General features: G+C 47.6%; 1 protein-coding gene across 23 annotated transcripts in view; it reads right to left on the reverse strand.

Annotated features, from left to right (window-relative positions):
* PARD3 (par-3 family cell polarity regulator) overlaps positions 1-10,951 on the reverse strand; it is a 639,255-nt gene extending 628,304 nt beyond the window's left edge. For 21 of the 23 annotated variants that reach the window (XR_004348311.1, XM_032621841.1, XM_032621839.1 and 18 more), the window contains exon 1: positions 10,514-10,687. Coding sequence is in view for 22 of the 23 variants with exons in the window: in XM_032621841.1 (XP_032477732.1) it covers positions 10,514-10,633 (120 nt within the window). In the remaining variant the exon portion in view is untranslated. Of the gene's footprint in view, positions 1-10,513 lie in introns of all 23 variants that reach the window. The other 2 variants (XM_032621843.1, XM_032621846.1) reach the window with 2 other exon arrangements.
* Between the last annotated feature and the right edge of the window lie 934 nt (positions 10,952-11,885).

Here is an 11,885-nt window from a genome sequence, read left to right on the forward strand (position 1 = left end):
CTAGATAAGCTTTATGGTTTTAATCACTACCTAGCAACTTCCCTAAGAACATATGCAGAGAGGGAGGAAGCATTCCTTTAATTAATGAGAGGCTTAAAGTCCTCAGAGAGGAAGACGACTCTCAATATTGTGGTGGGGAAGAGGTATATGAGAAGAGGTGGTCCCCTTGAGCACAAAGCCAGCTGAGTTGTAATGACTTGGCAAGACTGACAGAGTAGTATGGCCACACCCAGAGCAAGCCTCCCGGATACCACTCCTGGGTTCAGGATGACAAATAGGTCAATTCTCCTTGGGTGAAGTCTTCAGGTGACTGGCACTGGGTGCCTTTAGCTGAACTAAGGTATTACAAGTCGCATCAATCTGCCAACCCTTACAACTACCTACCCAAGCAAAAGATGCTCTGTGTTCACTGACTGCTGATGTAGCTGCCCAGAATCACCATCTTAAAGATCCAGAGGAGTAAAGAAGTGTTATCCATTTATCTTTGTTATCCAAAGAAGTCGGCATGTGAATTATAGAGGCCTATATAATAAAGGATTAGAGGGGTCAAAAAATGTCGACTTTCAGGTGGTGGTGTGATGAACTGGGAGATTGGGATTGACATATATACACTAATATATATAAAATGGATAACTAATAAGAACCTGCTGTATAAAAAAATAAATTAAATTAAATTTTTAAAAAAATGTCGACTTTCCCATTTTATTTTATAACTCGGATTATCTCTTTGAGCTCCAGGGTATTCTCAGAACTACTACTAGTAATTAAAAGCTAAAGGTCCTTAAAACATCTGTACATTTTATAAATATCAATAGTATTTACAATTTCTAGTTTTACTCTCTCCAAGTTTCAAACATTTTTTAATGGAAAAATGTGTAACCAATGCCTTTTAAAATATTGTAAATACAGCAAAGAAATTTTCCATAATCTCCATTCATCTAGCAGTATGGCAGCCACAATTATTTTAGAAAATAACAAGGGCTAGTCGTAGAAAAAGCAACACAGTTAAGACAGACAAACACACTTCTTGATCTGTGAAAGAATCAGCTTTAACTACTGGGTCATCAGAACATTCTTTTTCCCTATTTCCAATTGATTTATTAATAAATACTAAAACTGGAATTTCTCTAGTACTTTTATGAAGAAAGTAGTAACTCTTTAACAAATCTTGAAAAATGACAACTGGTATCATACATCAAATAAAAATCAAGTTGACTTTATGAATTAGCCATTAAAAGTGTGCCTAATCTATGTGTAAAACTTGAGACAAAGAAAAAGATCTAAAATTGACTAAGAGTCTATAATATGGCAGGGGGAGTATCTACATTAAATCCCTTGATCTTCATTACTGCCAACAAAAGAAAACATTCCCAAATTACAGATGAGAAAATTAAGGCTCACAGAGCTGGTGGGACTTGCCAAAGTTCAAAACTACTGTGGCCAAAACCAAAAACTAGAAAAGCTCTTCCACTATGGACATCTTTGGAGCATCTAAATCAATGTCACTGGGATTTTATTCCTCAAACTGCAGAAGAAAGTTTTCGAGACTTTTTTAAGGGAGAACTTTTTTTAACCAAACATTCAATTTCCCACATCTAGAGCAATTCTAAGGAGGATGAGAAGAAACAATTTAGAAGCATTTACTCAAGTGAGCCTTAGTCACTGGCAACCGTTCTTAGCAAAAACGGAAGAACAGTACAGCTCACCTTTACTCCGTTTTACTTCCTACAATGCTTTTTTACATTCTCTCTTCATACCCTCACAGCAATCCCATGAAGCACGTGGTATTAGAAGCCAAGGATCCTGGGCTTACAGAAGTTGCCGTTCTCGCTCTCAGACACACAAATGATGCAATCTGCTCTTCTGAATCCTGGCCCAGAGTGTGTCACACTGATGTGCCTGCCTCCTAGGAGGAGAAAAACACCCACCACCAAACTTTCCACTTCCAGCTAATTGTGTTTTTGCAAATAGCTCTGTTTTTAACAAGTGGGTCATAAAATACAAAAGATAAAACTGACTCCACCATAAAAAGTTCAGGGTTTTATCAGCTTTCCAGGTTTCCTTGGAAAAAATATCCCTGATAGTATGTGCCTTCATAGTTGAAATTATGCCTCATTTCATATTCCTCAGGCAGTACAAATGCTGAAATGCCACCATCTTCCAGATGCAGTTGTCTAAAGAGTTATCAATCCAAATGAGGCATTTTCACTTAGAGATCCTCTTGATTTGTCTGAAAGGTTTTTTCCAGATCTCTAACAAAGTGGTAAAGATTCCAAATCCTACACTCAACTTTCATGGATTTGTGATTAGTCATATCCTGTGCGGTGGTACACCAGGAACCAATATCCTGCACATTCCACCTCCTTCTTCTGCAGGTGCTGCTGGCTGGGATGAGAGAATCTCAGGTTAGAGTATAACCCTGCTGGGCAGGAACCTGGCTAACTATTATTCACATATGACTTTGCACACTGGATTTCAGAATTACAAATGATACATCTTAAATGCCTTTGTGTGGTCACTGGGAAATGGCTTTTTAATTCTGGATTCAATATTAGATTTAGAAAAATATTAAAACACGAACGTGAAAAAACTTTCCCAGTTTTTACTGTATACTTAAAAGAACTAGAACAAAAACACCCATTCTCATATCAACCACTTACACAGAAATGGCACTCTCTTTTTTGTGTTTTTCACCTGTTAATACCACATATTTTCAGTATTCAGCAATTTTAGGTTTTTGATATACAGTGACTTGTTTTCTGAAATAAACACTGAGAAGGAAACATTGATTTTTATTGTAGAATATCTCAAAGAGGCCTTTTCAGAAACAGAAACCCTATCATACAGGGATGTAATACAATAACAAGAAAAACTATACACCAGAAAAAAATAAATCTGGGTTCCGAAAAATTAAGTCTTACTGTTTCTGTATATTAAAGAACATTAAAAGTGGGAATAATATTGACCTGTCATCTCTAAAACCACTTAAATTTATACCACCATAGAAATACCATTTAGAACCATGCAGAAGCATACATTCAGTTTCGCTTCACAAAATGAATAGTCTTATTAAGTTACCTCTGACCATGTAATTTTATTTTAAAAGATACTTATCTTGGGACAGTAAGGAATTCTGAGGGACAGTCCAGGCGAAATACATACTAACTTTCAAACAGTATATGTTTGACCTGGGGGCCAAGCCCATCATTTCAAAGTAAGGGAAGCAAAACATTCTCACAGGGAGGGTGGATGGAGTAGAGATCTACCCTGTCTGCGCCTCTGAAAAGCCACTGCACACCACTCATGCCTCATGGTCCCACAGGCAGACAACCAACCACGCAGACTCGGGGTGGCTGTCACCGGGAAACAGACATCAGAGCCCAGCCCAGAACTTCTGAATATGAGAAGATGAAGATGGGAAAACTGGCGCTCACAGATCTTGTGAGATTTGCCAAAGCTCCAAACTACTGTCCCAAACCAAAATCTGGAGAAGCTCTTCCACAATGGACATCTTAGGGCATCCGAACCAACGGCCAGGGCAGCTGGGGAGCTGGGGAGGAAGGAATCTCTGGCCAAGGGAGAACAAGGCAGAACAGGTGAACGGTTAGTTGGTGAAGCCTTTAAAGGGGGGACCAGGGGACTCGGAGCCTCAGCAGTCGGGGGCTTAGCAGACAGCACCAGGAGAGAGTAGGCAGGCTTGAGAAAGCAGGTTCACACATTGTATGGAAAACTCCTAAAAATAGCCAGTCTTCATTTGAGGTTTTTGAGTATCTCTGACACAGAAAAACACAGAAAAGTCCCATGTTTTATGGGACTCTCAGAACTATAAAATACATAAAAATGGAGCTTTGTTCATAGTGGCTTACGTAGTCTATTTTTTTAACATCTTTACTGAGACACAACAGTATTCCATAAAATTCACCCATTTAAAGTGTACAATTCAATGATGTTTAGTATATTCACAGAGGCATACAACCATTACCACTATCTAAATTTAGAACATTTTCATCACCCCAAAGACCAACCCCATCCCCATAAAGAGTCACTCACCATTACCCTCAACCCCCAAGCGCTGGCGACCACTACTCTACTTTCTCTATCTATAGATTTGCCTACTTTGGTCATTTTGTATATATGGACTCATACAATATGTAGGTCTTTATAACTGGCTTCCTTCACATAGAATAACGTTTGCAAGGTGCATCTACAGCGAGGCATGTATCCTAACCTCATTTTTACGGCTTAATAATATTCTAATGTATGGATATACCACATTTGTTCAGTTGAACACTTGGCTTGTTCTGCTTTTTGGCTGTTACGAATAACGTTGCCATGAACATTCATGTACGTGTTTTTTGTGTAGACATGTGTTTTCATTTCTCATGTGTGTATGTGTGTATGAGCTATTTCTGAGAGAAAAAAATTAAATAATTCACGTTTCAAGTCACTTGGAATGAAGCTGAAACTTTTATTTCTAAGTTCCAATATGAGTTGATGGAGGAAAAAAGAATAAACACAAGTAGTATTTAACGAGAAGAACCACATAAAGATGGCAGGTCAGACACAGGAAGACACAGAGCCATGAAGGAAAGGCACTTTTACATAATCCTTCCAAATGGAAAAAATTTTCAACAGGATAAAATAATGACTAAAAGACAAAAAATAATCACCTTTCTACTATGTTCACAGAACTCTGCATTTCTTTTCATAAAGGTTTTTCTATTTTCCATGTAAAACAGAAAAGATACCAAAAATCGGTAAAATGTATAAATTTCCTGAGCCCCTGCTCTACTGCCATTGACCTTGGTGGCAGCTAGGACTGCTGCGTGAGTGGCCGAGCAGGAGGAAAGCCCCCTGTGTGGGCCTAGCCACCCACCTCCAGCCCGTGGAAAAGCACCTCCACTTGTGGAAAGCACCTTCCTGGACCAATTGTACATATTTCTTTCCACCTTTGAGAAAATGCAGAAGGCTCTGTTCATCTTTCAAGTGTTTGCCATCACCCGCCTGCATCCAACTCTACAGGGAGGTACAAGCCTCAAAGGACAGGTGGCGATTCTGTGCAAATGGGGCTTTGAACCTTACCTCCGCACCCAATTCACCAGCATTCACCGTGAGCCAAGAAGCACCCCCCATCGCCAGACTCTCCCTGTGAATCTCAGATCCTAAACATTACTGTTTACTCCTGGAACTTACCCATGGGTCCCAACTGACAGTTTTAGAAGCGCCAGACCCAGCATAGGTGTGTTTCGGGGCCAGATTCCCGCACTGCCCTGGCCACCTGCCTTAAACCGGGCTCAATGCAAACCCCAGGACCATCGCTCTGCTCAGTCTGAAAAAGGGACCAAACTCCCTTGAAAACAGCCGACACAAAAGAATAACTTTCAGATACTCCAAAATCACACTAAATCTGAGTTTCAATTACAATCTCTTTGTGCTAATATGCCAAACATACCAGACCTTAAAGTCCTTAAAATTACACTGTCTCCGAAGCAAAAGTGCACTTTTTGTGTGAGAATACGTGCCGTGTATTTGTTCTCAACTTCGTATCTACTCAACTTGTAAGATGACTATGCGGCAGATACTAGCCATACAGGTAAGACCGAGGCAGGGCCATCACCTTCAAGCACCTCACCTGGAGGAGAAGGGGCACAGTTCTGTTCCGAAACAAACACACCGAAGCACCCACAGCAAAGCATGTTCCTCCAGGTCAGTGCAGGAAGCTCCTGAGACAAGTGCCCAGCAGGGAGAACCTCAGGCTGCCTTGGGATGCAGGGCCAGCCTGAACTGAGCCGAGGCTCCAGGGATGAGTAGACAGGAAGTGAGCAAATGGTCCAGGTGGGAGAAACAGAAAATGCCAGAGCAAAGGCAGGAAAGTGCAAGCAAGGCCAAGTGAGTAGGGGTTGGGTAGGGGGTCTGGGGAGGGAGAGGCTGGAGGCAAGAGGGGTCCTGCAAGGGACAGGCCCTGCTGCAGCGGCAGAACTTGGCCTCTGGGGAAAGCGGGTGTGGAGGCCCTTAAGCAGAAGAGTACACGGAGAGTTGCATTTTAGAAAGATCAGCCTTTCAGACATGTTTGTTTATTTTTTCCTTTCTGAAAGGGAAGACGGGAGGATGTTAATGAAATAATAAGATTTATTTCGTTTCACTATTCAAAAATATGGTCATTCAAATTCTGCAACAATCTATTTTCCCAGAAGTTTCAATAAGCTCGTGAATGTGTAACAACATGCAGTCATCCATCTGTTCACGAGAAATCTCACACCAACCACAAGGTTTGTCATAAAAACCAAGATTTACACGATTTTAGTAATCAACAGTCCTCCTCCCCCACAAAAAAAGGAAAGCACATTTTCAAAAGTTACTGCCCATAGATTTGTTATTTTTTTTAATAACAACAAATTGCTATTAAATAACTTTCACATAACTCTTCCATGCTCAAGGGACAGAAGCAGTGGCCCCAAAACCACAGGCCCAGAAAGCAACCTAGGGTAAAGCCAATATCCACAACTTTTACGTTCCCTGCCTCATACACACACACACACACACACACACACACACACACACACACACAAATTTGCTCCTCTGATTGTGGCGCTGCTTAGGCAAATATTACCATTTCTACCTATTCTTTAATTAAATTTCACACTTTCTTCTTAAGCAAAGAGGAAAAACCCAAACAGGAAGAGCAGACTGCTTGGGAAAGCCTCGCAGGCAGTAAAACCATCCACCCAGTAAAACCCATCAGGGATCCAGAGGCAGTGCTGAGGAGCTTCCCGTTCACCATCCCCTCGGTACTCCCGGGGACCCTGCAAGGGAGTAACCCGGTTTAGAGGGGAGGAAATGAGGCTCTGCAGGGTTGGTGTGCCCAAGGTTCAACAGTGAAAACAGCCAGGTCTCCAAACCCAATCCAAAGCTCCCCCTGCCAGAAGAGGGCTATGGGCGGCATAGCTGCCTCTCAGCTAAGAGGCTCCAGCCGCCCCTCACCCTCACTTCTGCCTTTAGCCTGTCTTCCCTCCACTACTCAGCAATCAGCAGTGTTTCTGTGGATGGATGCAATCCTGGTGGTCCTCCCAGAGGAGCGCTCGTCCTGCCCAAACACCCCAGTCCTCCATCAGGGACCATGAGACTGCAGGAAGTTAGTGTCTTGCCCCAGCGTCCGCAGTCCTCCTCAGCTTGGTCCTGCCCCACCATCCGACAGGAAGGCAGCACAGGAGCCAAACTAGCCCTGACGCTCACCTGCAACGCCTCTCTCCCACCTCTCAGAATGGCAGCAACTCTCCAGATTCACGCGGCTGGACCCTACCGAAGCCCTACAGACTGGGCCACCTGGGCCAGGCAGGTGCTTCTGGAGGTCACCCCACTAACCAGTTAGGAAGCACTGTCCTTTATTTATCCAGGCCAGCCTTCCCGCTTACTAAGCCCAAGGCAAACCCCCCAGGCCATAATGACCACTCCCATCTCCGAAATCCAGAAGCAACTACTGTCTGCACGTACCACCCCGCTGCTAATTAAACACGGTCCTCAGTGTCTACCAGAGCACCCTCCTTAGAGATGGTCTGGATGAGGATGGGTGGATGGAGAACAGCCAAAGCATTTTCACCCATCAGTGATCATAAACAGAAAACTATTTTTTCACTGGAGAAAAAAAAAAATGCTATGAATAAGTGTAAGCCTTCAAAATCTGCTTATTGAGGACATTTCTGATATTAAGTCATGCCACTCCACTGCCCAGAAAAACTGATTTGCTTAACCTGAAGACAGCTCAAGTATAACGCCAAAAAATTAGCCCCATCACACCACAAAACGCTCTCTGCAGGGAAAGTCTTAGTGGCTTGGGATCCCTCTTTCTCTTTTCTTTTTCTTTTCTTCTTCTTTTTTTTTTTTTCCAGCTTATCTGGTTTTTATACAAAGCGATAAACATGATCTCCCCCCATTTTTCCCCACCAGATGGGAGTTCATCATGGCACATGTCACCTAGCAACCAAACACCACTCTACAGCTACCCAGTTACCCAATTCTTCATACAAAATTTATCTTGTTCTATTCAACAGTAGGGGTAAGAAAGAGATAAGAGAATAAAACTTAAAACAAGTGTTAATAAGTGTTTGCTTCATAATCATTTTAAACAGGGTGGGAGAAATGGGAAGAGTGACTAAAGTTTAATCTTAGCCATTACCTAATCATTTAAGAGGAAAAAATACAAATGGACCTGGAATAAACTCCAGCTCTTATCACAGTTGAGAGTCAACAGTCTTGTGATCCAATGACTGAACTCTGTAGACCACAAAGCCCATTTTAAAACTTACCTGCTGAATTGTGAGTTGCACTTAAAGAGAACTTAAATAATTCTGGAAACCCCTAAATCATCATCTCTGAGTCATTTATCTCCAACTCCAACAATACCACCACTCTCTGAGAATCACCCTTCCTTCCTTCCTTCTCCACCAGAAAAAGCAATCAATCCCATGCGCGCCCTTCCCAACTCAGCTGTTGCGCTCCTCTTGGGGTGCCTTCCCAGGCACGCCGCAAAAACCTGCGCTTCCTTTCCTGCTCCCCAGTCACTGTGAAACCACCACCACTGATACCTAGAAACAAAGTCCAGATCTCTCAGCGATACCTCTCAACTCCATCTAGAAGACACCCCAGAGGCCTGTCTTCTCCCCACTGCGCCACAAAGTCCAAAGGCTGGCCGCCCTCACTTGGAGGACTGTGCAGCCCCTTTCCTAGACTCTCACAGTCCAATTTCCACAAGCAGCCAGTGGGTCCCGCAGGTGTCCAGCACCCAGAACAATGCCTTGGACATGGCAAACGCTTAAGAATTTCTGTGGAACATACAAATGACTCAAACAACTACATTTGTATCTCCCAAACAAGCTGTTCGACCAACATGCATCGTGTGCATAATGAAATATGACTAATTTTAAGCATGTAAATGTTTAAGCATGTAAATGACTAATTTTAAGCATGTAAATTTTAAATTAAGCATGTAAGCAAAGAAATGTCGATCATCCCTCCCTACTCAGGAAACTGGACACACTGCAGCGTATATATTACTGTATTTCTCTTTCCTTGCATGATTTATTTTGTTGGTTTCCTGAGTACATATGCAACCTGACTTATTGATACAGAACATTTAGATCACAAACTGTCATTCATAAACAGTGCTTTAAAATGCTAAACATGGGTTTAGAGGGGTTTTCCCCCTTGACAGTGGTTCAAGATAAACAGGTGCCCAATTTCCACTAATTTTATTTGATTTTCAATGAGTTCAACCAACTGTAAATAACATTTTGGAGCCGTTAAGTAAAGTCAGCATCTTCCATCATTGTGTCAGGTTCTTAAACGTTCCCAAGATTATCTTTAAAAGGCCAAATTTATGCTATTTTTCTCTATACTAAAAACAACAGTGTAAAAAGTATTTTTCCCCTCTTAATTTCTGAGACTTTGGAGAATGCCACCCCAGCACCCTGTCTACACTCAAGCAGGCTTGCTAAAGCCACCGTCCCTCTCACCTGTGACCCCCCAAACCCACAGGACGCAAACCACTCCAAGATCGGGGACAAAAAGGAAATTCTGAAAGTGAACATGCTTTCCACCAAACGTTACTCTGCCGCAAAGGAAATATCCTCAGGTGCTGGGGAGAAACTTGGGAGGCGTGGGCTGTTGTCAAACAGACACAGACGATAAAACAATTTAACAAGATGCCTTTTCACTTCTGACACATTGTACAGGAATGCAGTGAAGTGGAGACAATGTTATCACTCCACGGGGAAAAAGGGAAAGCTACTCAACTCCAGGCCCGGGCCGCGCGCGGCCCCGGCTCCACGTGGAGCTCGTGGCAGACAGGTCAACGGCGACGTGCCTGCAGGAAAACTCGATATTCGGTGACCGATTTCGGGGCTGTGCTCCTTCAAGGAGCCGTGCTCCGTTGCCTCTCGGTCACCGAGGTGCTGGGCTCCAGCGACGATCGCGAGCCAGTGGGAGCGGGTCGGTCTCCGCGCCGCGCCCTCATCCGCCCGGGACCCCCGCCTGGCACGCACAAGGGGCTCTCACTGCCCGGCGGGGGCCCAGAGGCACAAGTCAGCCAGCCACTCTCGCAGCGCGCGGAGCGAACTCTGCTCCACCAGGAAAGTTCCCTCGCCCGGCCTCCGCCCGCGGGCCTGGGCGGGGAGCCGGGGCCGCAGCCCGCGGCCGGGAACAGGCGTCCGGCCCGGCTCCGCGCGCCCCGGCGCGGCTCGGGCTCGGCTCCCGGGAGACTCGGGGCGCCGGCGGCCGGGACCCGAGGGAGAGGCAGGGGCCGGGGCCCCGGGCCCGGGCGCGCGGAAGTTTGCGGCCCGCAGCCAGAGCGGGGGGCGCAGGCCGGGCCGGCCGCCGCGCGCTCCCTTTCCCCGCCTCCGCCTCCTCCTCCCCTTCCAGGAAGCGCCATATTGATCCCGGCGCCTTCCCTCCTCCCGCTCCTCTGCCCCTCCTCCGCCCCCCGGGCCGCCCGCCCCCTCCTGCGCCCCCGGCCCCTCACCTTGGCGATGGCCTTCCGGTAGCGGGTCACCGCTTGCTGGATGAGGCTGAAAACTTTCATGTGGCCGTCCCCGCACGGCACGACCACCCGGGTCCTCCCGAAGCACACGGTCACTTTCATGCCGCCGCCGCCGCCGCCTCCGCCGCGGGCCGGCCCACGCCCCTCAGTGACCGCGGCCGGAGAGGCCGGAGCGCCCCGGGCCGGGGCGGCTGTACGCGGGGCGCGGGGCGCGGCGCGGGCGCGAGGCTAGGGGCCGAGGCCGGGGACCAGATCGGCTCGCATGCCCGGCCCGCCGCCCTCGCCTCGCCTCGCCTGGCCCGGGGCTCGCCCGCCTGTGCCCGCGCGGCGCCGCAGCCTCCGGCCACCTGTTCGGCGTGTCGTCGCGCTCGGCGGCGGGGCAGTGTGGCGCTGGCGCGGCGCTCGCTCCGGGCCGCGGGGGAGGGGACGGCGGCAAGGGGAGGGACGGGGAGGAGGCGCGGGGAGGGGAGAGGAGGGGAGGGACGCAGAGGGGAGGGGAGGAGAGCGGAGGGGAGGGGAGTGGACGAGAGAGGAGGGGAGGGGAGGGGCGCGGACGGCAGGCGAGCGGACGGGAGGAGAGGGGAGGGGAGGGGCGCGGCGGGCCCACAACACTGTGCACACGCGGCGACCTGGCGCGGCGCGCGGGGCGGAGCGCGCGGCCCTCCCTCCGCCCGCTCCCTGCCAGCCCGCCGACCCCCAGCCAGGGCGCCGCAGCCGCCGACCTCCCGCAGCCTCTCTGGAGACCCCCTTCCTTTGTCGCTGTGAACCCCCCTCCTCGGGCTGTAGGGGCCCAGGCGGAACCGCGGCAGACGCCTCGCGCCCCGGAGGGCTGGGTGCTCCCGCCCGGTTCCCCCCGCTCCCGCCCCCGGAGGCCAGCCTACGCGTTACCAGCAGACACGAGGGGGCTGCTCTGCGGGGAGGCCTTTCTCCCGAGGTCACTACTGACCTTGAAGCTCCTGTGACCCCGGGTGACCCACCCGCTTCAACGCGTGCAGCTCAAACATCAGCAACTCATATCGTTTTATTTCTTAAAATTCTTCAACCCAAGCAATCTTAACGCAAAGTTATGAACAATACACTGAGAAGGCCGGCGCTGAACGCTGCCACCTCAGCCGCGGAGAGGAAAGCAACTCCGCAAGGAGTTACCTGCATGAGGACAGGCGATAGTTTAGAGGAACGGAGACCAAGTCAAGAAAAGTAACTGACGCTCATCTGTCTCAGGGCAGGAATCTTGGTGATCCTTACAACTGTGTGTCATTGTGTTGAAAGAATGGCAAATGTCAAAAGAGGGTTGTCGCCGGCCCACGTCTGTCCCAAACGATAGTGGATTCATTTTTGCCAGCGTCTCTAGGGT

Source organism: Phocoena sinus, chromosome 2, assembly GCF_008692025.1.
Source record: "Phocoena sinus isolate mPhoSin1 chromosome 2, mPhoSin1.pri, whole genome shotgun sequence".
Classification (NCBI taxonomy): domain Eukaryota; kingdom Metazoa; phylum Chordata; class Mammalia; order Artiodactyla; family Phocoenidae; genus Phocoena; species Phocoena sinus.